General features: G+C 39.9%; 1 protein-coding gene across 4 annotated transcripts in view; it reads left to right on the forward strand.

Moving 5' to 3' along the window:
• Window positions 1–26,654, forward strand: part of CFAP61 (cilia and flagella associated protein 61) — a 307,569-nt gene that overhangs the window by 913 nt on the left and 280,002 nt on the right. For all 4 annotated transcript variants that reach the window (XM_054541626.2, XM_054541627.2, XM_054541628.2 and 1 more), the window contains exons 2-6: window positions 3,194–3,344; window positions 17,366–17,516; window positions 20,806–20,882; window positions 21,693–21,760; window positions 21,994–22,120. In XM_054541626.2, the coding sequence (XP_054397601.2) occupies window positions 3,202–3,344; window positions 17,366–17,516; window positions 20,806–20,882; window positions 21,693–21,760; window positions 21,994–22,120 (566 nt within the window). In that variant the 5' untranslated portion in view covers window positions 3,194–3,201. The remainder of the gene's footprint in view (window positions 1–3,193; window positions 3,345–17,365; window positions 17,517–20,805; window positions 20,883–21,692; window positions 21,761–21,993; window positions 22,121–26,654) is intronic.

A 26,654-nucleotide genomic window follows, 5' to 3' on the forward strand; every position in this document is an offset into this window, starting at 1 on the left:
TCTTGAACCTACATTGACACATCATTATCACCCAAAGTTCATAGTTTATATTAGGGTTCACTCTTGATGTTGTACATTCTATGAGTTTGGACAAATATATAATGACATGACTTGGAAGCTCATTTGTTAGGATAATTTCCACAGTTGCAAGGCTCTTTTGGTGTTTGGGGAAAATATATATTTATGTATGTAGTAATATCACATCTACCAATGCAGATATTGCTTTCAACAAAAGATTTATGCAGATTTCTAGAACTGCAGTCAGTTATAACCAACATCAATATATTTGCCATAACTCTTTATTAACCATATTACTTAGATATTTTATCTCACTTTTCAAAATTTAAATAGAGAAGATTTTATATCACTCTCATAAAGCCACCTAACAAAATAAATAAATATTTAAAAGATGTTTCTTTGAAGTGATTTTCCTTAAATGTATAACTGTAAACAATTGATTTGCCAAATGAATCATTGGTTTAATCATCTGTTGCCTTTGCTCAAACGTACAAACTTGCTAGAATACTTTGCTTCTGATCACCATCCTTCTCTCTCACATTTCTGTTGTCTGGCAATTCATTTCATCTCTCTTTTTTTTTTTAGGAAAAATGTATTATCCTTCTTACTTTTTGCCATCAATGCTTTTGTAGATATACCTTCATGTTTACCTTCTTATTTCCCAGCGTTTAATCTTGTATTCCACTTCTTTCTGATTTTATTCTTCTCAGAATATACCATCTCCTAGTTCTTTCTACAAGATTCTTTGAATTTCTTTCAGTCTTTGTATGAAATTGTCTTTATTTTATCTTCATTTTAAAGTGATTGTTTAGGTTGATCAGTCTAGGTTAATGGTTATTTTTCCTTTTATATTTTTAAAACACTATTCTAGTAGTTAGAAAACTATGGGCTGTAGACTAAATTCAGCCCATTGACTATTTTGTATGGACTGTGAGTGAGCTAGGGATATATATATACACACACACACACACACACATTTTACATTAAACTTTATATGTAGTTTACATTGTAAACATTTTTTAAAAATTACATGGCACATGAAAATTATACATAAGTCAACTTTCAGTGTATGTAAGTAAAATTTTGTGGGAATACATTCATGCTCATTTGTGCCGATATTGTCTCTGGTTGTTACTGTGCTACAATGGCAGAGTTGACTAGTTGTGTAGACAACATGTGGCTCATAAAGCTTAATGTATTTATTCTCTGGCCTTTTACAGAAGTTTGCTAACCCCTGTGCTACTGACTTCTAATATTGCTGATGAGAAATATTCTGTCAGTCTAATTATTTTTTATAGACAGTCTGTCTTTTGTCAGGTTCCTTTAAAGTTTTCTGTTTGTCTTTAGGGTTTTGTAGTTTTACTATATATTTGGAGTATATTTGTATTTTTTGCTGTGAGCTGAAGGTTCATGTCTTTCATCCATACTAAAAGTAATTAGCCATTATTTTCAAATGTTTCATTTATTCCTTTTGGAATTCCCGTAAGACAGATGTTTTTCATTCTGTGTTACATGTGTCTTTACTGAATTCTGTATTTTCTGTTTCTATGTGCTTCTTTCTAGATAATTTCTTCATAAGTATCTTCCAGTTTATTTTCTTTATTCTTCTCTATTTTTAACCCGTCCTCTTAGTTTAAATTTTAATAACCACATATTTCATTTTTTAAATTTCTGTTCTTTTTTAAATAATGACCTGTTCTCTTCTCATGACTTTTGTTTCTCTTTCTATATTTCTTTATTATAAACATACTTAGTTTGTAGTCTGTTTCAGAGTCTATCATCTAAAATTCTTGGTGACTCCCATAATACACAGATTGTGTGGACTAGAATGCCATACCCACTTTAGTCTAGAATTTGGACTCCTCAGCAGTATTTTTGTTTTATTTTCTACCTAGAGCTTTGTGTAGAGAAAGCTTGTCACTTTCTTGGGCTGGTAAGTTTAATTTTTCTAGCCCCCTCGCTTACCGAGGGGCCCATCCAAAGTCCCAGGTAGATGTATGGTTTAATTTTTAATTCTCTGTTTGGAGTGAAGTCCATTCTATCCCCAAAACCTGTGTCAGATCGGCTCACATCATTGCCACCTGGTTGGAGAATTTCCCTTGCTCGCTTGCTTTCTTCTTTTCTTGTTTTCTTTTTACCAAAGTCAGTTATCTAATTAATTTTACCTTCTTATTTTATTCAGAATTTTTATATACTTGTAGCATTAGTTTATGATATGTTTCACAAACAAGATGTCTCATTCCAATTTTGCTTTCAATTTAAAACCAGAACAAGGAATGACAGTATTTATGGCTAGCTTTGATAGGAGTCTAGACATTATTAATTTCTCCTTCATTGGTTTCCCTGTTTTGAGCTCACTGACTAGTATATAATAAAATGGTTTTCCCTACGAAGGAAAGAAGGGAGGGAAAGAGAGAAGAAAGAGAGACTTACAGAAATTGAGACAATGAGAGAGAAATTGAAATAATTTTGTGACCTACTGTTTTTGTCAACAGCATTTCCCAAAGTGTCCTTCTGGAACGTTAGATTCTCCACTGTTGCCGTCATTAGAGATTCTGTTCCAAAAGAGTGTGGGAAAGGCTGGGTTATACAACGAAAACAAGTTGCTTTATTATGGAACCTCTCAAAGATGTTAATGGGCCTGGTGGCCCTTCAGGAAGCCTATTGCGAGCATTTCCTACACTTAACCACGGAACTTTTTTGGTCTCAAAATATGTCTGAAGACTGCTGACTTTCAGGGCTCCAGTTTGGAGAACTCTATTAAGAACATAGGCAGCAGCTGTCAATATTTCCCCAGTAACTCTTGACCACATGCCATCGTGGCCAATTAAATATAAGACCCTGAATCCGTAAATAATTCCTTTCAATGTTTTTCCAATTCTATTGTTAGGATTTTTTAAAGCAGCTTTGTTGGAAACAAAGAATATAGTTGCAGAAACTTCTAAACAGGCCAGTTCTCAGAAACTTCATTCTCCTGTGGAGGAACGCCAGCTGGTTTGCAGTGACAGTCGTCACAGACTACACCTGGGGGAAAACGTGTCACACCAGTATTCTCACACCATGTTCGCTCTGACCATATGGAAATTGAATTAATGTTCAGTTTTGTGCGTATTATAACCAAACTGTCTTGTCATATCAGAGTAATAGTGGACTTTTTTCTCTCTTTTGGGGACAGGATAAAAAATGTCAGTACTCACTTCTCCAAGAGGAAAGGTAGAAGTTGTTCATTGCCGAAGAACAGAATCACAGGATATTTATTGTATCAAAAGCCTTATTAGAAAATTTACCTGCAAGCTGTTTGGGAAGCTAAATATCATCTATCTTCTGTAAGTACATAACTAAGTTCAAGAATGTTCATCAATTTTGGTTGGGTGCAGTGGCTCACACCTGTAATCCCAGTACTTTGAGACGCCAAGGCAGGCGGATCACCTGAGGCCAGGAGTTCAAGACCAGCCTGGCCAACATGGCGAAACCTCATCTCTACTGAAAATACAATAATTAGCTGGGCGTGGTGGCGCATGCCTGTAATCCCAGCTGCTCAGGAGGCTGAGGCATGAGAATCACTTGAACACAGGAGGCAGAGGCTGCAGTGAGCCAAGACACGCGACTGCACTCCAGCCTGGATGACAGAGCGGGCCCCTGTCTCAATTAAAAAAAAAAAAAGAAGGTCCATCAATTTTATGACATGCCAGAAAAGGATCCTACCTTTTTGTCTTTATGGGGCTTATTGTGAGAAAATGGGTAGCTCACTGCACAGTGAAAAAACATGTAGCAAGAAATCTCTGGGAACAACAAATCCCTATTTCCTATAACAATATACAAATCAAAAAGGTTTCTCATGGGCTTTGGATTCAAACAAACTTGGTTCAAATCTCAGCTGCCTCACTCACTAGTGGAGTCACTTAAAACAAGTTAATAATATTAGCTGCCAGATTTTGAGCAATTAGTTTATGTCAGGCTCTGTGCTATGCCAACATTATGTTATTTAATTGTTCTGATACTTCTCTGAGGTGGCCACTATCATGTCTATCTCACAGATGAGAATGGGAGGCTGGCGCAGGGTCAAACAGTATGTTGGAAACCTGGATTTGTTCACAGCCACTGCTGTTAAAATGTTCTTCTGAACTTTAAAGTATGCATAGATTTGTTTCTTAAAAGATCTTTTTTCTCTCTGTTTTGTTTGTTTATAGACCTTCTGTGGGTGCTAGAATATAAATATCCTTGAATCTGTTCTTCGTTATTTAATTAATTAATTTATTTTTGAGACAGAGGTTTGCTCTATTGCCCAGATCTGGGGTGCAGTGGTGCGATCTCGGCTCACTGCAATCTCCGCCTCCTAGGTTCAAGAGATTCTCCTGCCTCAGCCTCCAGAGTAGCTAGGACTACAGGTGCGTGCCACCATGCCTAGCTGTTTTTGTGTTTGTTTGTTTGTTTTTTAGTAGAGACTAGGTTTCATCGTGTTGGCCAGGCTGGTCTCGAACTCCTGGCCTCAAGTGATCTGCCTGCCTTGGCCTCCCACAGTCTTTGGATTACAGGCGTAAGCTACTGTGCTCCACCCTGTTCCGCATTATTTTTATTGAAAATATTAAATATCCTAGTATTTTGGATTTCATAAAGCTTCATATCAAATACGATTGAAATGTTTAAGCTAAGGCCAACCTAAGACATTAAAGTTTGTAGTTTCTAATTGCCCCCCTGATGAATGTAATATAAATTGGCACAATTTTACTAGAGGGCAGTAGGGCAGTAGTTATTAAAATGCTTAAAAAATAGATATACCAATGAAATGATTTTATTTTTTGGCATTATGGTGGACTCAGTACCTTAAAGATGTCCATTGGATGGAAACAACTAAAATGCTGATACACACAAAAGCTAAGGGCTGTGTAGGGAACATTATCAAATTGAAATCAGAAACTTCATTAGATAAACAGGAACCAATGCTAGCTTTGTCCTTGAGGATTTTTGCCACATTCTATTAATGGCAACTTCATATTTCTGTTTGACAGCTTTGCAAAGAATGGAAGATAACTACTCCCTCCACCTAAGGAGGAAAGCATGTGACTCCTTTGTATAAAATTGGGATGTTCATTGTAGGGATGAACAAGATATAAACCCACTAAATAAAAATGGACAGTGAGGACTCACTCAGCCTTAGCATGGAATAGAGGGGGATAAAGTCTCTTCTGAGAACTCATAAGCACACACTGATTTGAGATCCATGTTAATTATTTGTGTGGTGCAAAAAATGTTGAAGTAAAGAATTTAATTAAAAATAGTCACAGGCCAGTAGTGTGTCCAGGACACTGGCTGACATAAATGCAAATCAAGTGTGAAGGGATGCAGCTTCAGCTCAGACTCCAAATAATAACCCCAGATAAAGTTGCAAGGAATATGAGCTCACAGTCAAAAATCATAAACACACAAGGAAACATGTACCATTAGAATCAACAAGAGAAATTATGTAGGATAGTCAACTCCCAAAGACTTCAGATATGAAATTAAACAATGAATATAAAATAACTATGTTTACTATGTCTAAAATAAAAAAGGTAGGTTTAAAAAGGTGATTAAAGAAGGCCGGACATGGTGGCTCATGCCTGTAATCCCAGCACTTTGGGAGGCCGAGGCAGGAGGATCACGAGGTCAAGAGATTGAGACCATCCTGGCCAACAGATGAAACCCCATCTCTACTAAAAATACAAAAATTAACTGAACATGGTAGCGTACACCTGTAGTCCCACTACTCGGGAGGCTGAGGCAGGAGAATCGCTTGAACCCAGGAGGTGGAGGTTGCAGTGAGCCGAGATTGCACCACTGCACACTCCAGCCTGGTGACAGAGAGACTCTGTCTCAAAAAAAAAAAAAAGGATTAAAGACTAAAAAAATCTGGGATGCTGAGGTGGGCAGATCACCCGAGGTCAGGAGTTTGAGACCAACCTGGCCTATATGGTGAAACCCCATCTCTACCAAAAATACAAAAAATTAGCCAGGAGTGGTGGCGCACACCTGTAGTCCCAGCTACTCAGGAGGCTGAGGCAGAAGAATCGCTTGAACCTGGGAGGCGGAAGTTGCAGTGAGCCGAGATCGCACCACTGCCCTCCAGCCTGGGTGACACAGTGAGACTCCATCTAGAAAATAAAATAAAAATTATAAAAATGAATAATCATGTTTAAACAGAAGTGAAATAGACCATCTAGAACTTAAAATGTAATTGAAATTAAAAGCTCTGTAGATGAATTAAACATCCTTCACAGACACAGTTGAAGACAGAAGTAATGAGCTGAGGTTCAATACCAGTAAGTTACCCAGAGCTCAACACAGAGAGAAAAAATATGAATGAAGCATGTGACCTAGTCTAGTTAGACTTTTAGAAGAAGATAATAGGAAGCCAAAGGGTGAATATTTGAAGAGAGAATGGCTGAGAGTTTTTCAGAATTGTTGGAAAGCACTACTTCTTACATCTGGAAAACTCAGTGGATCCCAAAGGGGATAAATACACAGAGAAATCCACAACTGAACACATCATAATGAAACAGCGAAACACTACAGTTAAAAAGATCTGAAAAATAACAGAGGAAAAAAAAAAACCAAGTTACCTGCAAAGAACTAAAGATTAGACGAATAGATTTCTTAGGGGCCACAATAGTAGTTAGAAGATAGTAGAATATCTTCAATAGTGGAGAGAAAAATAACATCAATTTAGAATTGTGACATTGTTTCACCCAGTGAAACAATTCCTAGGGGACCTGGGAGAAAATAAATGCATTTTCTGACAAACAAAAACCTAAGTCATTTGCCAATAAACTCTGAATGGAGGAAATTCCTCAGAATATGCTCTTGGAGGAACAGAGAATACCTCAGCTGGGAAGCTCAAAACACAAGAAGGAGTGTCAACAAAAATATGGCAAATATGTAGGTAAATCTAAGAAAAAGTATGACTTGCATAAAACAATAATATTGATAATGACTGATTTGTGAGGTATAAACCATATATTAAAACTAAGATTCAGGACAAAAACAGTATATAAATTGGGAGGAGCATGATTAGAATGAAAGAATCCTTCAGGTTTTATTTAAGATGGAGGGTGTGGTAAGTGGTATGCAAACAGGCTCCCCTGGCTCCAATGAGCCACACATCCTGTCACTTACGCCTTTGTGTAGTCTGTTCTCACAAAGAATCATGGCTCGCCCTATGCAACCAATGGAAAGCAGCAGAAGTGAGACTCTATTTGACTTCAAGTCTAAGTCATAAGAAGTCTTGCAACTTCCACTGGGTCTCCAGAAGTGCTCCTTCTCAGAACCCAGTGCCACACTGATGAAAGCTCCAGTCACATATCTCCCTGTGGGTGCTTTATTTGACAGCCTCTGCTGAGCTCCCTGCTAGCAACTGCCACCAGCTGCCAACCATGCAAGTAAGGCATCTTAGACACTGAGTCTTCAGACGGCTTTAGCCACTACTGCCATTTGATAGCCTGAGATACTGTGCAAAAACTGCTTAGTTCTACCCAGGCAGCCCACAGAACCATGAGAGATAATAATTGTTACTTAAAGCCACTAAGGTTTGGGGTGGTTTATTACACATCAGTTGATAACTGGAACAGATAATAAAGACTGTTAGGAATATATATTAACATGGTTAAGATCATCATTAAAAGAACAGGTGTAGAGATGATAACTTCTGATCTATAGAGGGAAAAATGGAATGAGAAATTTAAAATGAACCCTGAATCTAAAAGAGGACAAGACAGGAGGAGGAAAAAAGAAACAAAAAGCATAGAATGTATTAAAATTACAGAATAAGAAAATAAGTTTTACTATATCAGCAATCATAATAAATGCATCTGGACAAAATTCTTCCATTAAAAGATTAAGAATGGCAGATTGGCAGAAAACAAAACAAAACAGTCATATTCTATTTATGAGACATACCTAATATGTAAAGTCACAGAAATATTTAAAGTCAAAGTATCAGGAAAAAATATATGCCACCCAAAATCTCATCCAAAATAAGGGCTAGTATTGCTGTATCAACAGCAGACAGTGTATAGTTCAGGACAAAAAGCTGCCTATAGATAAAGAGGGTCACTATATAATGATAAAACTGTTCTTGAGAGAGCTATGACAGCTTTAAACTTATATGCTTCTAACGACACAGTTCTAAAATAGATAAAAGTGAAAATCACAGGTAGAGCACTGGAGACTCTCCCGCTTCCCTATGTTCCCCGTGCCTTTTTGTGTCATTCTCCCTGCTGTAGTCCCCACGTTTTCTATCTTTGTTGAGCCTGTGACTCCCCTGATAGAAGGCAATGGAAGTGGGGCTGTCCTGGTCCCAGGCCCAAGCGTTAAGATGGCTTGGCAGCAGGGCTGGCCCAGGAGAGGCACGCGGGGCATCCTGGGCACTCACTCCCAGCTAGGGCCCCTGCATGAACCTGAGAGTGAACACCTCCTTCCATTTTTGAACCCTGGGTCCCTCTGGCCTCACTCTAGTTTGAGCCTTTGCTGGAAGCTTTCAGTTTTGTGATCTTGGGAGCCTTGCACTACCATGTAAAAAGTCTGGCTACTCTACTGGACATACCACCCAGAGAGGCCATATCATAAGAGAGAAGTGTGTGTCTGCATGGAGGAGAATTGAGGAGCCCAGCCTCCAGCAAGAAGGAAGGCCCCGTGTCACCCTTCCCGGCATACCCCAGCCCCTTTGGGCCACCCTCACTGAGGCACAAGACACATGAGGGAAAAAAACCATCTTGGAGGTTCTTGCCTCAACAGATACCCCTACTGTACCCTGTCTGAATTTCTCACCCATAGAATCATGAGCAAATAAAACAGGGTAGCCACTAAATTTGGGATAATCTGTTATGCAGAAATAGATGAACAAAATAGCAGGTCTTAGAGGGAACTTATAACCTTAAATGCTTATAACAGAAGAGAAGAAAGGCCTGAAATAAAGTTCAGAGTTTACCTCTAAGTTAGAACAAGAACAGTCGAATCAACTCAAGGAAAACAGGAAATAAAGGACGAGAGCACATATTAATGAAACAGGAAACAAGCATCTGGTAGAGGATAAACAAAGCCAAAAGTTCGTTCTTTAAAAAGCCTAAAGAAAAAAAAATCTGACAAGATTAATCAGGAAAAAAAGAAAAACTTTCAAAGTAATGTGAAAAGGACATAATTACAAATGTTGCTGAGGTTAAGCAGGTAATAAAAGGGTATTATAGATCCACAATCCTTTAACTAAATCCCTTGTGACTAGTTGTGTTTCAGAAAGCAGAATTTTAAAAATTGGTTTCATTCATTGATGAAATATTATTGAATTCCACCCACAAGGGCTGGAGAGATTTCCCATAATTACACACGTTAGGATATCTGTGGTAAAAATGTAAGAATATTTTATATATGGGATCAAGACTGTAGAGTAACCTCCTGTCACTTCAAGTCCAATTTTGCTGCTTCCAGTTTTTAGGGCTTTATGGATTTAAAGGGATTGGGGACCTGTATTAAAAAAACTGCATGCCAGTAAATTTGAAAATATGGGGTCCCAGTAAAGATTCTTAAAATCAACTGAAGAAATGATAGAAACCCATTAAATTGAATCGTTAGTTTTAAATCCTCCCACCAATAAAATGGTCAGCACAACTGCCTTTACAAGCAGTCCTACCAAACATTCAGGGATTGTGTATGTCCCAAATAAATACAAGTTCTTGGAAGCAGAAAGACAGAGAATACTTTTTAGCTCACTTTATGAGGCTAGCGTAATGTTGATATCAAAATAAGACAAAGACAGTACAAGAAAGGAAAGTTAATGGTCAATCTTACATAGAAAGAGAAATGAAATTAACATTCATGCCTTGCTCATGAACATGGATGTAAAAATTCCAAAAAAAAAAAAATAGGAAAGGAATCTAATAATGAACTAAAAAGATGTGATTATGATTAACTGATCATGGTATTCAAGATTGGTTTAATAGTAGAAAATTGATTAGTCTAATTCATCAAATTAACAAAGAAAATCTAATAATCTCAATAAACAAAGACAAAATCATTTGATAAAATGCAATATTCTTAGTAATAATTCTTAACAAAATAAGAATATAAGATGACTCTCATATGTATACAAACCTTTAACAAACACCATATGTAATGATAAAATATTGAAAGAATCCCTGTATAATAAATGAGGATGCCTGTTGTCATGAGATCCTAGCTATTGCAGTAAGGGAAAGAAAAAGCAATAAAATGTACTAGGATTTGAAAGGAAGAAACAAAATTGTCATTTTTTGCAGGTGATATATTCTCTACTTAGCAAATTGGAAGGAATATGAATTAGAATGAATACAGAAGTTTAAAATTGCTGGTTATGAAATCATTGAATAAAAAACCCATTGCATTTTTATATACTAACAATGAACAGACAACATTTTTCTATTTACACCCTTGCCAAAGAATATAAAGTATCTAGTATAAAACTGACAAAATAACTCCAAGCTCATTATGGGGTAAATTGTCAACTATTGAAAGACATTAAGGAAAGCCTAAATAAAGTAACCCCCCCACCCCGCCTTATCTGAGGGGAATGTATTCCAAGACCCCCAGTAAATGCCTGAAACTGAGGGTTGTACCACAGCTGATTATCAGTCAGAACACATTTTTGTTCATGCCTTCCACCCACAAATGTAACGGCTTTTCCATCTTAACTAAGCATTTGCTATGCACTGTGACCATAACTTTTGTAGTTTGAGGTGCGACAGGAGAACTAGCATGAATTTCTTTTTCCATTTTCACAATTTCACGGATTAAAGATTTCTTCTTACCCTAGATCTTAGCAACCTCAGCATACAGTTTATTTTTTCCTCAGTAAGTTGAGAATTTTCACCTTTTCGTGTAAAGGAAGGCTTTTACAGCTTCTCTTCAGCGTATCTGAATTACCAGCATCACTACTGTTGCACTTTGAACCAAAGCACTGTGATGCAATGACAGTCGATCTGGTAACAGAGGGCAGTTATCAGATCTAATACTAAGTGACTCGTGGGCAGCAGCATCTACAGTGTGGATCTGCTGGACATTTCCTGGGCAGGACGGGCTGGGATGGCATGTAATTTCATCTTGCTACTCAGAATGGCATGCAATTATAAATGTATAGATTGTTTATTTCTGGAATTTTCCATTCAGCATTTTCTAACTGCCGTTGACCACAATTAACTATGAAACTGTGGGCCATGAAACCACGGAGAAGTGGGGGGACTATGGTATTTCCCAAGAGGTAGACCACATTTTGGACAGGAAGATTCAAATCATAAAGTTAGTTTCTCTCCACCCCCATCAAAATCCTAACAAGATTATTTGTCAAGCTTAATAAGTCTAAATTTGTGTGGGAAAGCAAAGGTTCAGGGTAATCTGAAGGAAGAAAAATAAGGTGGAGAGTCTTGCCAACTAAAGGTTCATTGTAGGTATAGTAATTAGGGCAGTGTGGTAATTTGGAGGGAATTGACAAAAGACAGATGGACCAGGATAGCGATCCCAGAAACAGACCCATACCTATATGAAAATTTGTTGATGGCTTTGTGGGGAAAGGATGTGCCACTCAATAAATGGTGCTGGGAGAGTTTGTTATTCACATGGGAAAGAAAATAATAACCAACCTCATGTAGTAGAAAACTTAAAAATTAATTCTGGATGAATTTATGATATAAATGTGAAAATCATCTGACATCAATGACAGAACCTTCTGGATTCCAAATTCATTTATCCAGCTTCCTGGTGAATGCCAACCCTTGGATACCTAGTAGGCACTTGGAACCTAGCATGATCTTTACCTGCATTCAGTCCACTCTTCCCACACTTTTCCTATCTCAGTAATTCCAGCCTTCCCCTTGCTCAAGACCCCAAACATTTAAAAAAAAAAAAAAAAAAGAGTTAAAATGGAATCTTTATAACTGAAAAGGTTGCAGCCTATCCTAGAAGGCAGTGTATTTTCAGAAGTAAAAGCAAATTTAAATTTTCATTGATGTCCTGAAGCTTCCAAAACAGCTGCTACTAAGCCCACAGTGTTTCATTTTTTATATTAGGCAACTCCTGTCCCCTGGCCAAGTCAACTGCAAGGCTTAATGACTTATTTTATAGACATTTTGAAAAAAAAAAAGGTGGTTCTTTTGTGGTCTGTGTGTTTGGTTTTGTTTTATTGACTGCCCATTCAGTTACAGAAATAGAGGAATGAATAAAACTGATCTCACCTAAAAATCCAGCTAAATTTTAGGGGAGAAAATGAGCAGATTGGGCACAGCCGATGAGCGGGGAAAGGGCTGAAAGAATCACCTGCGTCCAGTGCAAATAGCACAGTGGTGATCAGCGGGGACAGAACTGTGCCCAGGCTGCAGTTTTGTGAGCAATGGATGTGTGGAAACTCTGAGGTTTCTCGGTGATGCTGTTGTTAAATCAAGCAGAAAAGGCGAGTGCTGTTTCTCTAAGATTTCCATCAAGTATAAAGAAAATAAGTTTTGTGCAAAGAACTTAAACAAATTTACAAGAAAAAAACAACCCCATCAAAAAGTGGGCAAACAGACACTTCTCAAAATAAGACATTTATGCAGCCAACAGACATATGAAAAAATGCTCATCATCACTGGTCATTAGAGAAATGCAAATCAAAACCACAATGAGATACCATCTCACGTCAGTCAGAATGGCGATCATTAAAAAGTCAGGAAACAACAGATGCTGGAGAGGATGTGGAGAAATAGGAATGCTTTTACACTGTTGGTGGGACTGTAAATTAGTTCAACCATTGTGGAAGACAGTGTGGTGATTCCTCAAGGATCTAGAACTAGAAATACCACTTGACCCAGCAATCCCATTACTGGGTATATACCCAAAGGATTATAAGTCATTCTACTATAAAGACACATGCACACGTATGCTTATTGCAGCACCATTCACAATAGCAAAGACTTGGAACCAACCCAAATGCCCATCAATAATAGACTGGATAAAGAAAATATGGCACATATACACCATGGAATACTATGTAGCCATAAAAAAAGTATGAGTTCATGTCCTTTGCAGGGACATGGATGAAGCTGGAAACCATCATTCCCAGCAAACTATCACAGGAACAAAAAACCAAACACGGCATGTTCTCACTCATAAGTGGGAGTTGAACAATGAGAACACGTGGACACAGGGAGGGGAACATCATACACCGGGGTCTGTTAGGGTGGGGGCTAGGGGAGGGATAACATTAGGAGAAATTTCAATGTAGGTGACGGGTTGATGGGTGCAGCAAGCCACAATGGCACGTGTATATGTAACAAACCTGTATGTTCTGCACATGTATCCCAGAACTTAAAGTATAATAAAAAATAAAATAAAATAAAAATAAAGTTCCAGAGTAGGAAAACTAATATGATTTGATAGTAACAAGTCCACATTATTTTAATGGGTTGTTTACTGGGTGATAAATTAGGAAACTTTTTGTGATGATATAAACATTGATTTATGTGTGGAGGGGGTGGATGTGATACAAAGATGTATTTATTTTCTAAAATTAGTTAAATGATACCCACAAAATCGTTTCACTGCATGTAATTATACCACATTAAAATATTATAAACAAATTTATAACATCTGACTGTAAAAAAAAAATAAGTTTTGGCTATACTCGGAAAATTTCCTAAAGCAGTTGAATAAATGAGGCATTGCTCTAATGAAAAGAGCTCTGATTTCCATTTTGTGTGACATACGTGTGTATGTGTGTGTGTGTTAATAGGGCTCCTTCAGTTTGGATTTGGCGTATTACAAAGAACAGTTTAAAATCCAACATTTAAAAATATGCGTTCTCAGCCGGGTGTAGTGGCGCACACCTGTAATCCCAGCACTTTGGGAGGCCGAGGCGGGTGGATCATGAGGTAAAGAGATCGAGACCACACAGCAAGACTCTGTCTCAAAAAATAAAAAATAAAAAATAAATAAAAGAGATTGAGACCATCCTGGCCAACATGGTGAAACCTTATCTCTACTAAAAATACAAAAATTAGCTAGACGTTGTGGCAGGCACCTGTAGTTGCAGCTACTCAGGAGGCTGAGGCAGGAGAATTGCTTGAACCCTGGAGGCGGAGGTTGCAGTGAGCCGAGATCGCGCCACTGCACTCCGGGCTGGGAGACACAGCAAGACTCTGTCTCAAAAAAATATATATATATAATATTTATATTATTTTATATATATTTATATTATTATATCTATATTATATATATATTATATATATTATATATAATATATATATATACCTATCTTCTCCCTCTACCTTTTCCTCCTCTTCTTTTCCTTTGTTCCCATGGTGATTTTCATCTGTGCTATGGAGGACCTAGTGGCTAAGGGGTAATAAGTGAAAAGTATATACGTAAAAGGATAATGCTACAAAAGTTACTTTTTACAGTCAGCTATTTGTAAACTGTAGTGCATTTTCCCACTGAAACAAAGTAATTCATGGCTGGCTTCCCAGGCCAACCCACAAAAGCATACTGAATCTTTAAAGTCTATGTGGTATATAGTATTGTGCTAATTGTACTATAGGACCCAACCACCATCCTGAGGTTCCCATGGATAAATGCATTTTGTTAGAACTGGATTCCAGGAACACATTGTTCTTTGCTTCCCCGAGGGGATGGTGGCTGCGCTGTCCCAAATTCTTGCCCACTTCCTCCTCCCTACCATCACCACTATCGTCAGAGCTGATGTGTACGGCGTCTTGTGCATTTTCTCATCTGGTTTAGAGGGAGCACTCTCAGCTTGAGACCGTAGGTCATGACTCTGGGAGTCTGGGGCAGAGGAGCCCAGAAGACCAAGGGCTGGAGGGAGATGACTTAGAGGTAGACGGAAGTGAAGGGTTCAGTGAGAAGTTGTGGGGCTGCATCCCTGTGCTAAAGAGCCCTGTATGGATACTGTATTCTAGGAACCTGGGACAGTCTACTGCCTCCTTTCCTTGATAGCCAGTGCTTGTATGGGGCCCCTGGACCAGGAGCAGCCCTGCTTCATTCCCCTGTGGCTGAGGAGTGTGATCATATGTGGCTGCTGCGACTTCCTCTGAGAAGGGACAGTGGCTGCAGGCACTGAGATTGATATCACCAGCACAATGTTTCCCAAAGAGGCCCGTACATCTGGTGGTACCCAGGGGGATTTCACTTGCCACATGCAGGAAAAATTTTTTGTTTTAAATGTTACGTCTTTATTTTTATAGTTACCTTCTTTTTTTTTTTTTTTTTTTTGAGATGGAGTCTTGCTCTGTTGCCAGGCTGGAGTGTAGTGGTGCGATCTCAGCTTGCTGCAACCTCCGCCTCCTGAGTTCAAGCCATTCTCCTACCTCAGCCTCCCGAGTAGCTGGAACTACAGGCGTGTGCCATCACACCCAGCTAATGTTTGTATTTTTAGTAGAAACAGGGTTTCACCATGTTGGCCAGAATGGTCTCAAACTCTTGACCTTGTGATCTGCCTGCCTCGGCCTTCCAAAGTGCTGGGATTACAGGTGTGAGCCACCGCGCCCGGCCTTTACCTTTTATTTATACCGAGAGATACTGGTTTTCCATTTATGGTAGTGATGTATATTTCCTATTAAAATTTTAAGCTCAAAGTAAATTGATTTAAAGAAAAAAAGTACAGGAAGTTCATATGTGTGAGAGACTGCTGTTTGGTGAACTGCTCTAGTAAAAGGATACACTGTCAAGTGGCAAAAAGCAGGCTGCAAATAGTATAGGTTGTGGGATTCCATTTTTATTTTATTATTATTTATTATTATTATTTTTTCAGATGGATTCTCGCTCTGTCGTACAGGCTGGAGTGCAGTGGTGCAATCTTGGCTCACTGCAGCCTCTGCCTGCCAGGTTCAAGCATTTCTCTGCCTCAGCCTCCTGAGTAGCTGGGATTACAGGCATGTACCACCACACCCGGCTAATTTTTGTATTTTTAGTTGAGATGGATTTTCACCATGTTGGCCAGGCTGTCTCGAACTCCTGGCCTCAAGTAATCTGCCCACCTTGGCCTCCCAAAATGCTGGGTTTACAGGTGTGAGCCACCGCGCCCGGCCAGATTCCAGTTTTAAAAATACACGATGTACATTTCAACATATAGTTACCCTCACGAAAAGATAAGTCTGGAGAGACAGAAACCAAAGTGTTGACAGTGATTGGTTATCTATGGAAGGTGGGATTAAAAGTGATTTTCCAAATTATTTATTTTTTCTCTTCTTGCTTAGATTTTCTCATTCTTGTCTGCACTGACAGTGTATTCCTTCTGTGATAAAAACATAACTGGAAAGCCCATGTCACTTTCTGTCCTCCTGTCATCTCCTCTCCGCCTCTTCCTCCAGTTACATGCTTGCTTCTTCCTGTTCTCCTCAAGAAGGAACATGGGTAACTGCTGCCGTCTTTGTGTTTTGAGTGAATGTTTAACTATTTCTTCCTCCAACTTAAGATGCCAGTAGATTTCGTTTCACTAGAAAGTAAAAAATGCATTTAAGTTTATGCACAAATGGTTCTTGGGGTGGTAAACTATATGCTGCCTTTAAGTGTCTTTAAGTCTTGCTGCCTTGATGGGCCACAAGACAGGGTAGCAGTTGGGAGGGATTGTCAAGATAGTCCCTCTGAGACAACCACCAGAATAAGACTGGAAGGCCTGCTTCTCCTCTCTTCGCTTTATTAACTCACTGGGTTACCTTAGCTTAAGCAAGACCCCTGAGAGTCCCCATTTCTGCAGCTGGGTCAGATGATATTCCAGATGCCCAGATTCCATATGAATGAATCAGTAAGCCCAGGGACATGAACTCACAGTTTGGAGGAATTGCTTGAGAATGGTAACTGAGATGGAGCTAGACTGTTAGCTTTACTGCTATGCATAGGTGACCCATTCATCCTAGTTTGCCCAGGACTTTCATTTTTTTTTATGCCATGAAAGTCCTATATCTTGGGCACTCCCAGTCCTGGGCAAAGAGAGACACTTGGCCACCCTAACCGTAGATGTTTAGGCCAAACACAGTGGTACTGGCAACATGGAGAGGATAGGGAAAACTGTGTAGTCAAATATCTTCCTAGTCAGTCTCCAAGGGAAAGATAGTAGATACGCGATATCATAAATGTAATACCTTTCTAATGAAATGTCATTTTGAATACAAGTTTAGTTGACAGCACCACTTGTCCTGAACGATGTACCCCAAAGTGGCTGCAATATCATCTCACCTTTTCCAAAGATTATCAGTCCTCATGCAGTGGCTGCTGAGCTCCAGTAGCCAGAGGGAAAAAAATGACGTCCTCACCTCACTTTTTGTAATCTTGTTCATGTTTGCAATTTTAATCATTTCTGCAGAGAAAAGGCCAACCTTGCTGTTACCCTCTGCAATGACAAGGAGGAGATCATGGCCCAGGCCACCTTCCTGGACTACCCCAACTGGAATGTTGCCAAGCAGGATGACTGGGTGTCAGTGTTCCGGGAGCTCGACAGTGACATCCCATGCACAGTAAGAAATCACATACAATGCTTGTTAGAACACCCTGAATCTTGAGGGGAGGTCCTGTGTTTGTAATTATGTCTTTCCAAGTTTTGGACTGAGCAGTATATGACATCATGACAGTTAAAAGTGAAGGGAGCTGGTGGGGAGGAAAAGAGGGCTGAGAGTAGTGCCGGGGGGATAGGAAAGGGCAGGGAGTAGCCAAGTTGGCTAGCCGCTGGCAAGGCCTGGATCATGCTCCACTAATGAGGGTGGGGGAGGAATTAGTGGAAGTGTCAAACGTATGCTTCCACATCTCACGTTGTTCTCCAGGCATCAGTGTCCAAGGTCATTGATATGTTCGGAGAGCACCTGCCATCTACACACTTGCCCTTGTAATCATGACAGCAGAGCCTCAGACTTCTGTCACATTCTATAATTTTCAAAGTGCCCTCATGGACCTTGGCTTATTTGATGTTTTCTAGCCGCTGACACATGACAACTTGTCGGCCAACAGAAGCTAGGTTAGTGGTTCCCAGGAGTCTGGCCTGGGTACCTGATGCCAAGTCTGAGCTTTCCCTGCATGCAGCCTGCCAGAGCCAGGCCAGAGACAGGCCCCAGTTTTTGTGGAGTGCCAGAGGCTGCAACTCTGGGCAGCACCCTGGCCTTGTGGTGGAATTCTGCAGCATGTCCCCAGAGCCCTGATGTCAGAAGGAAAGGGAATGCCCAATGAGTGTGAGTGAATTCACCCCCCGTACATGTGTGTGAATGTGCACACATACACACACCCCTAAGCATATTATTCAGCATTTATTTCACTAGATGGTGCCTTCCCCTCATCTTTTGTGCTCTCTCCTACCCTGCCACCCTGTATACCTAAGGACTATTGTCAGAAAAATTATCGCAAACTTGGAAATAGACCAAAAAGATTATTTCAGTCCAATGCTTGCACCTTTGGTTGAGTAGCCTGTTTTACAATTCTGTAGGAATGGTGATTAGCCTGTAGATTTTTGTCCATTAGGATGTAAAGAATTCGTGTCTGGAAAGAGCTAACCTCAAAGGTTATGGTTTATTGTCTTACAGGATGTGACCTATTTGGTATCTAATCTAGCAATCTTTTTTTTTTTTTTTTTTTGAGACAGAGTCTCACTCTGTCGCCCAGGCTGGAGTGCAGTGGCGCGACCTCGACTTACTGCAAGCTCTGCCTCCCAGGTTCACGCCATTCTCCTGCCTCAGCCTCCCGAGTAGCTGGGACTACAGGTGCCCGCCACCACGCCCGGATAATTTTTCTGTATTTTTAGTAGAGACGGGTTTCACTATGTTAGCCAGGATGGTCTCGATCTCCTGACCTCGTGATCCACCTGCCTCGGCCTCCCAAAGTGCTGGGATTACAGGTGTGAGCCACTGCACCTGGCCTAATCCAGCAATCTTATTCTTTCCTTTTCCTAGTAAATCACCTGAAGTATCCAGCTCTTCAAGTGCAAAGAATCATTTTTATCATCTCACTGGTTGCCTCATTAATTGATGAGTTGAAGTTGAATAAACCTCTGATAGATGTTTATTTTATATTTGCATTAGGGTTATGATTTTACCTTTCTGAAAATTATAAATTAACACTCTTATTCATAAACACATGTCCTTTTTGTTTCTTTTCAAGCTGTCTTCTATGACAGTATAGTGCTGGGCTGTCCGATGTGGTAGCCACCAGCCTTACGTAACTTAACAAGAGCTTGAAATGTAGCTAGTCTGAATTGAGGTGTTCCATAAGTATAAAATATGCCGGATTTCAAATACTTCGTAGAAAAAAAAGAGTGTAAAATATCTCATTAATAATTTTTATAATGATTACTTGTTAAAATGATACTAATTTGAATATATTAGGTTAAATATTAAATTAAATATTAAACATTAATTCACCTGTTTATTTTTATCTTTTTTAATGTGTCTACTAGAAAATTTGAAATGACATTTGTGGCTTGCATTACTTTTCTGCTGGATGTAACCAGTATAGAGCCTTAAGGCTTAATGTAGTTATTACCTATCCCAGGGGTATTTGCAGCTGAAGTAATGATTTTTATCTTAAAGCTAAAGAATAAATCTTGCATTGTAATATTTATGATGGAAGAGAGAATTTGGTAGACAAATCAAGCAAGTAATAAGCCATGTGCTCCTGAGGCTAGTCCTATTCAGGATGTAAGGCAGATGTTGAGTGAGATTATTGTGGGATTAAATGAGTGAATACACAGCAAGTACTTGATATCATGTCGTCGTCATCGTTATCTGGACTTTTGGGGTTTGTGTTGTTTGCCTTTTGGGAGTTTTCAAGCTCATGAATCAAAACATGGTTTTCCTCTTGCGCTTTTAGTCACCGTACAATTCTTTCCGAGTGCTTCTGAGTCACACACCATCCAACAGAAGTGGGGACAAGGCACACAGAAGTGCCACTGGTCCCACAAAGCTGTCCAGAAAATTATTCAAAAAACAAGAAACCTAGGCAGCACCCATGCTGTCCTGATATAGGTACCAGCACCACCCTCACCAGTCAGCCAGTCCACATCTGCACTATTTCCAGAATTTGAAGATTTGTTCATAAGCACAGGGGTACCGAGTTGAGTGGACCAATGTGTGGATGTTTGAACCATTTACTCATTATTTAGGCTCAGACTTTATTAAAAGTCTCAGAAGGAGGAGACAAAGCTCTTTTAAAACTTGGCAGATTTAACTGGAAAGTCTCGTTAGAATCTTACTACTGTGAATTTTCAGCTCCCAGGTTTTCTGGATCCCAAGAGTAATATTTGATTCTGACTCTGGGAATGTTGAACAAAACAAGCCAATGGATTCTGAACGTGGCATCTGCCTTCCATTTTTCAAATTCATAAGAGCATCTCTCCCTCCTGTCACATGAATAGAGCAGCAGCTGCTGACTCAAGAGCACCGGGAAAAGGGTGATTGTCTTTCACTTGGCGTAGACACCCCTGAGGACAAGACTACTGAGTTAATAATCGATTTCACTCCCCTGCAGGCTCTTCCCTGCCCACAGCTCATTCGTGAGGGCAGTAGGAAGGGCGGGCACTCTGGATTCATTTACAGTCCCTGTTTCCTTGAATAATTCTGAGTGAGGAGGACAGAAGGCGGCAAACAGAGTCAGTGAGACAGCTCAAATGTCGCCTGGGTGTTGCATCACTTAGACAGAAAATATCAACCCTAAATGCCAGGCTGTTCTGTGTCTGTGGATGCCCCGAAACCCTCCTTCCACCCTGCGCTGACCTAGCCCGAATGCTGACTCAGCCTTTAATCCATGTTCTCTTTTCTTCTGCAGCCCCTGAATACGTTGTTCATGCACCTCTTTGTGGCCGTGGATGAGTATTCTGTTGGCTGTTGCAAAGAGATTCTTCGGTGAGTGGATATGGCCGTGCAGTGGTGAACATGAAAGAGACTGTGTGGATAGTTTTGAAATATTTTTTAAAAGACATGAAATTCTTTGGGGTGTTTAATTTGCTTGTAATTTGTGGCCATATTAAAATATTTACTTTGAATAGCAATGATATTTCTGAAAGAAGATAGTTCTTTGAATCTATTGTCCATTCTGCACGCTGTTATCATTTGAGGCAAACAGGTAGTGCAGTAATTTAAAGAAATGGATTTAGGGTGAGGGGAGTAGGAGAAGAATTAAGTGTCACAAGCTTGGACATTTCTAAAAACTGCTTTTCTTCATTTTATCTTTAGAAATGTTTATTAACATGACAGACTTCAAAGCATCCTGAATAATAGGATGCGTGGAAAATGACCAGCAGGGCTACCGAGTCATGGCGATGTGTCTCTGACAGCCTGTGACAGCCTGCACAGACATTTGGGGGTGGTGGTCACAGCTTTCAAGTCACTTTGTAATGTCACACCAGACCGTCCAGATGCCAGGTCAAAGGTTAATATTAGCAGAAATCTGGTGTGCCATATGAACATGGCACCCTTTATTCTCTCTGCCTCCATTGGACAGATAGAAAAGGGGCCCTTTAGAACCCAAGGAAAAGTAGAGAAGAAAAAGAAATTGCCTTGAGGCTCTTCTTGCCATTGCAGGTGGGGAGCAAAGGAGCCCATGTGGATTTAGGAACACCTCACCTTTTTAGCGACAGCATTTGTCTTCATAAAGTGCCAGCTGATGGGATTGCTTTGTTATTAACACTGCCCCACCCTCTCTTTCCTCACCAGAACCGTGTATAAGGCAGTGCCAGAGCTGCACTTCATATTTCTCATCGTGCCATCCTACATGAGCCTAGGTAAGGCCCTCCCAACCACCTGTGGTCCCCAGTAGCAAACATTGAAAATTCACTCCCAGAATGGTGCTTTGGGGCATGAGAAATGAGAATGGTCTCCACGTCCTCAATGTATCATGTGCATATTTTATTAGAACAGTTAAAGCACAATTTACAATGGAAACTACATTTTGTTCTGACATCCCAAATTTATTTCTTGATAAATAAGGACATGTTTCTTTATTTCTGTGATTTAGGCTCAACTCTCATAACTGTTTTTGACCAAGTGGGGAACATGCCGTGTCTGACATATGAGGAAGACTTTGCAGTGCATATATGTCACAGGCACAGCCACTATCCTCAGCTGCATGTTCGCAAAGCCAGGTACAGTTGGAGTCATGCCTTGTGTGACCTAAGCTTCACTGGGACAGTCCTCTTCTCAAGACTCTTTAAACTACCAATGCTAAGTGACTATAACTTAGATCAAAATTTTTTACAGTACCCGTAAGCATTACTTCATTTGGATATCTTTATAGTTCCCCTTAATGACATTATTTGCAGGACTATCTGATGATACTCATTTGGTTCTATCTGGCTATAACATTATGCATTGACTCCTTAGGGGTTTCTGAAAACACACAATCCTAGGTCCCACACCAGTAAGATAACTTTCAAATAAAATAAGCTTAAAAATGAACCTGCCTATTCAGTTTTCCCGGTAAAACCCACCTATTTTCTGACATTCAGTGGATAACGATGCCGTTGACCCCAAAGAGGGGTTTTCCAAATTGAAGGTCTCTACCATTTAGGTGCCCTAAGTCCAGCAGTCTTAGGGAGATGGCTGTGGCAGTGTTTTCCAAAGATGGCTGCCACGCTACCTTCCACCCTGCAGGCTCCTCTTTGATGTGACCTTGCCACTCCTCTCTTCAAGCCTTGGGCGCTCCATCCTCTCTTCCTGAAGCTGGGTGGGTTGTGACTGCTTTGACCAGTAGACCGTGGCCAAAGGAATGCTCTGGGACTTGTGAGGCTGGGAAGCTTCTGCCTGGCTCTCTGGATGCTTGCTCTGGAGGAAGCCAGCCATATGTAAGAAGTCTGGAGAAGCCACATGTTCACAAGGGGAGGAGTGGTTGACAGCCCCAGCTGGGCTCCCGCTGACAGTTAGCTTCCACTGCCCGCTGTGTGAGTGAGCCATTGTGGATGCCCAGCCCAGGAGAGCCCCATATATCTACAGCACAGCTGACATCTGATTGCAGCCACATGAGAGACCCCAAGTGAGGATGCCCAGCTGAGCCCTGCCAGAGTTCTGACTCACAAAACCATGAGCAATGTAGAGTGGCTGTTTAGAAATAAGAGTGCATTATGAAATCATCTCACAGAGGTGGTTGCTTGGCTTATCAGTGAAGAATAAATTGTATCTTTTGGGATCAGCCATTGCTGTGTTTGAGGAATGCTGACTTTCTTTAGAAAAGTATTTTAAAAGTTTTAAAAACTTTATAAAAGTAAGAGCCTATGATTTACCAGGCACGTAGCAGTAGTATGGCATCGTTGTTAAGAGTTTGTAATGCTGGCATCAGGTAGATCTGGATTCTGATCTTGGCTCTCCTGCTCACCAGGTGGGTTAACTTACAAAAGGAACGTGACCTCTGTGGGGGTGTAAGTTCCCTCTGTCAGTGGGTGTAAGCGTATTGTGTACAGCCCAAGATTGTGATGATTGTGAGCTAATGAACATCAAGCACTTAGCACACTTCCTGCCACATGTAAGGGCCCAAGAAATATTAAATATTATTATGACAAAGGGGCTTAGAGTTAAGTGGTGGGGAGAGACTCATCTTCAGTTAACTGTCATGTTGGTAGCTGAGAAGCGGGATGCACAGAGATGAAGACAGCTTCATTACAACTGCTCCTCTGCCCAAAAACACCCCTCTGAATGTCCATCAACCAGTTAATATTGTTTACCCTTATAAACTGTGGTACATCCATACAGTGGATGCTACTCAGCAATTCAGTGGAATGAACCATTTACATATAGTAGCATGAATCAATCTCAGAAGGTTTATGCTGAGTGAAGGCAGACTTAGAAACAAAAAGCATATACAGTACTGCTGATTACACTTTTGTGATATACAAAATGGGTGAAAAGCATCCACAGAGATGGGAATCAGATAGAGATAGAAACCAAGATCATGGAGATCATGACGCAGGCTGGAATTCTAGCAGCGACAGGTCACAGAGATCCAGGTTGTTGACAACAAGAGTCAAACTCTGTAAAATGTTTGAAGAGATTTATTCTGAGCCAAATACAAGTGACCAGGGCTTTGACACAGCCCCAGGAGGTCCTGAGAACATGTGCCTGAAGTGGTTGGGCTACAGCTTGGTTTTATACATTTTAGGGAGATATAAGACACAGATCAATAAATGTAAGATGTGCATTGGTTCAATCTGGAAAGACAGGACAACTCAAAGCACGGAAGAGCCTTCCAGGTCATAGGTGGATTCAAAGATTTTCTGATTGGCAGTTGATTGAAAGGGTTTATCTAAAGCCCTGGAATCAATATGAGGGAGTGTCTGGGTTAAGACGGGTTGTGGAGACCAAGGTTCTTATTGTGCAGATGAGGCCTCCAGGTAGCAGGCTTTAGAGAGAATAGATTGTAAATATTTTTTATCAGACTTAAAAATATGCCCAACTCTTAGTTAATTCTCTCTTGGATCAGGAAAAATGCATGGAAAGGGAAGGGGATTCACCACAGAATGTAGAATTTTCTCAGAAGAGACAGCTTTGCAGGGCCATTTCAAAGTATATCAAAGAAATATATTTTGGGGTAAAACACTTCAATTTATTTCAGGGCCTACCCTGCTGTCATGTTTGTATCTTATTCCTACAGAGTCTGTTCTGTCATTCTTAAGGTCTCTGTTTTCATGTTAATCCTGGTCAAATGTGCCTAAATTCCAAAGGGAAAGTATAGTGAGTCATGACCGACCACCCAATCCCATCATGCGCTGAACTGGTATTTCAGGTTTATGTTAGAATACCCTTGGCTGAGAGGAGGAGTCCATTCCATTGGTTTGGGGGAACTTAGAATTTTATTTTTGGTTTACATGGTAGGGAAAGGATCAGGTCAGGTGCATAGATACAGAGAGACATGTTAGAGAGTAGCGCTTGGCTACCAGTTGGATGGAGGAGTTGAGGGATGAGGAGTTTATGGTAATTCAGGGTTTTGAAGTTTAGGGGAAATGGTGCTTTCATTAACTGAAAGTAGAAATAATAGATTTAAATGGACAGGAGAAGGTAGGAAATAGAAACAGGGAGAAGCCAGGTTTGAGATACACGTTTGTGAGTTGTCAGTTTGTCGGTAAGTGGGAAGATCATGAAACGAAGGAGATTGTCTTGCTGAGGGGGAGATTGTACAGTGAAAAAGCACAGGACCAGGGCAGAACTTTGAAAGATGAAAATGAGCTATGAATAATAAAAAAGAAAACTAGAAGAGAGGGAGAGGAACACAGAAGAAATTAAGACTCATAAAGTGGCAAAAGATGCAGGGAAATGAAATTATTTAAGTAAAAGAGAAGGCATTAGATTTGGCAATTTAAAAAGGCACAGATAGGATGAATAAAACTGATACTTCCAGCCAAACTGACCAAGAAAAAAGACAAATTGCCAGTATCAGGAATGAAAGAGGTGGTATCACTACAGATCCTACAGGCATTAAAAGATTAATATGGGGACACTACAGATAACTCAATGTCGATAAATCCAACAATTTAGATAAAAATGGGCCAACTCCTTTAAAAACACAAATTACCAAAACTCATTTAAGAAAAAATAGGTAACTTGGATGCTTCCGTATCTATTAAAGAAAAATCAAATGAACTTTGGATGAGAGGAAGGGGGCCCTCGTGCCCAGACATTGGCCTCTCCCCAACCCACAGCCTGATTTGCTCTTTTTCTCCTCTTTTTTTCTTGTTCTTCATGACTCTGAACTCTGCCTTCCTCAGGACCTAGTCCTCAGTTTTCTCTCAAGCTCATGCCTTTGGCTCCTCTGTGCCAACCTTGCCACTCAGTAACCAGTGCCCTACTTCTGAACTCTTGGTTTGGGGTGTGGTCTTGTCACTCCTTGAAGGGCAGAGTTTCACAGAGGAGGCCAAATTGCAGTGAGCGGAATAAATGGGAGGTAAGGAAGTGAAAACAAAGGAATAGTCACTGCTATTTTTTTTTCCTTTTTGCTGGAGAAAGTCACTGCTCTTTAGAGAAGTTTTGTGTTGAAGGGAAGCAGAGAGAGGGAGGCCAGAAACCTACGTGCAGATGCTGAACATTATGCAAACAGTGTAATGTGATCCCGTTTTTCCTATCCACGTGGAGCATTTTATTGGCATTCTGAGAGCAGGGCAGCATGTCTCTTAACGAAGTTCACCAAGAAGCAGATTAACTTCAGATACATATTATCTACCTAATTTAGTTTGAGAGAAGAAAATTCCTCATATAAAATGATCTTTCATTACTCTTTTTATTAATAGCTAAATAATCCTCTCTTTATAAAACCCTTTGATAATGATACAAATACTAATGCAAGCCAAAGGCAGTCTGAAGAAATGGAATTTTGTGTGTGAAATGACATTTTTAATTGGTTCTCTCACGCCTTTCAAATTTTTATTCTTGATTTATAAAGTGTCTCTTGTTAGTGTCAGTGGAGGCAAATAGACCCTACTGTCCTTCAGGAAATTATATTTTTTAAAGAAATATTACCTTCAAAGTATTTACAAGTAGGCAGTTTTTAAATTACAAGAATCTCCACAAATTAATTACTTAGGATCTTGTAAGTAGTGTAACAATTGTTATGCTTTTATCTTCATTTTAAAATCTCTCATTTTTTTATGCCATTCACTAATTATTTTGGGAGATGGGTTTATTTAATAAAATGAA

Source organism: Pongo abelii, chromosome 21, assembly GCF_028885655.2.
Source record: "Pongo abelii isolate AG06213 chromosome 21, NHGRI_mPonAbe1-v2.0_pri, whole genome shotgun sequence".
Lineage (NCBI taxonomy): Eukaryota > Metazoa > Chordata > Mammalia > Primates > Hominidae > Pongo > Pongo abelii.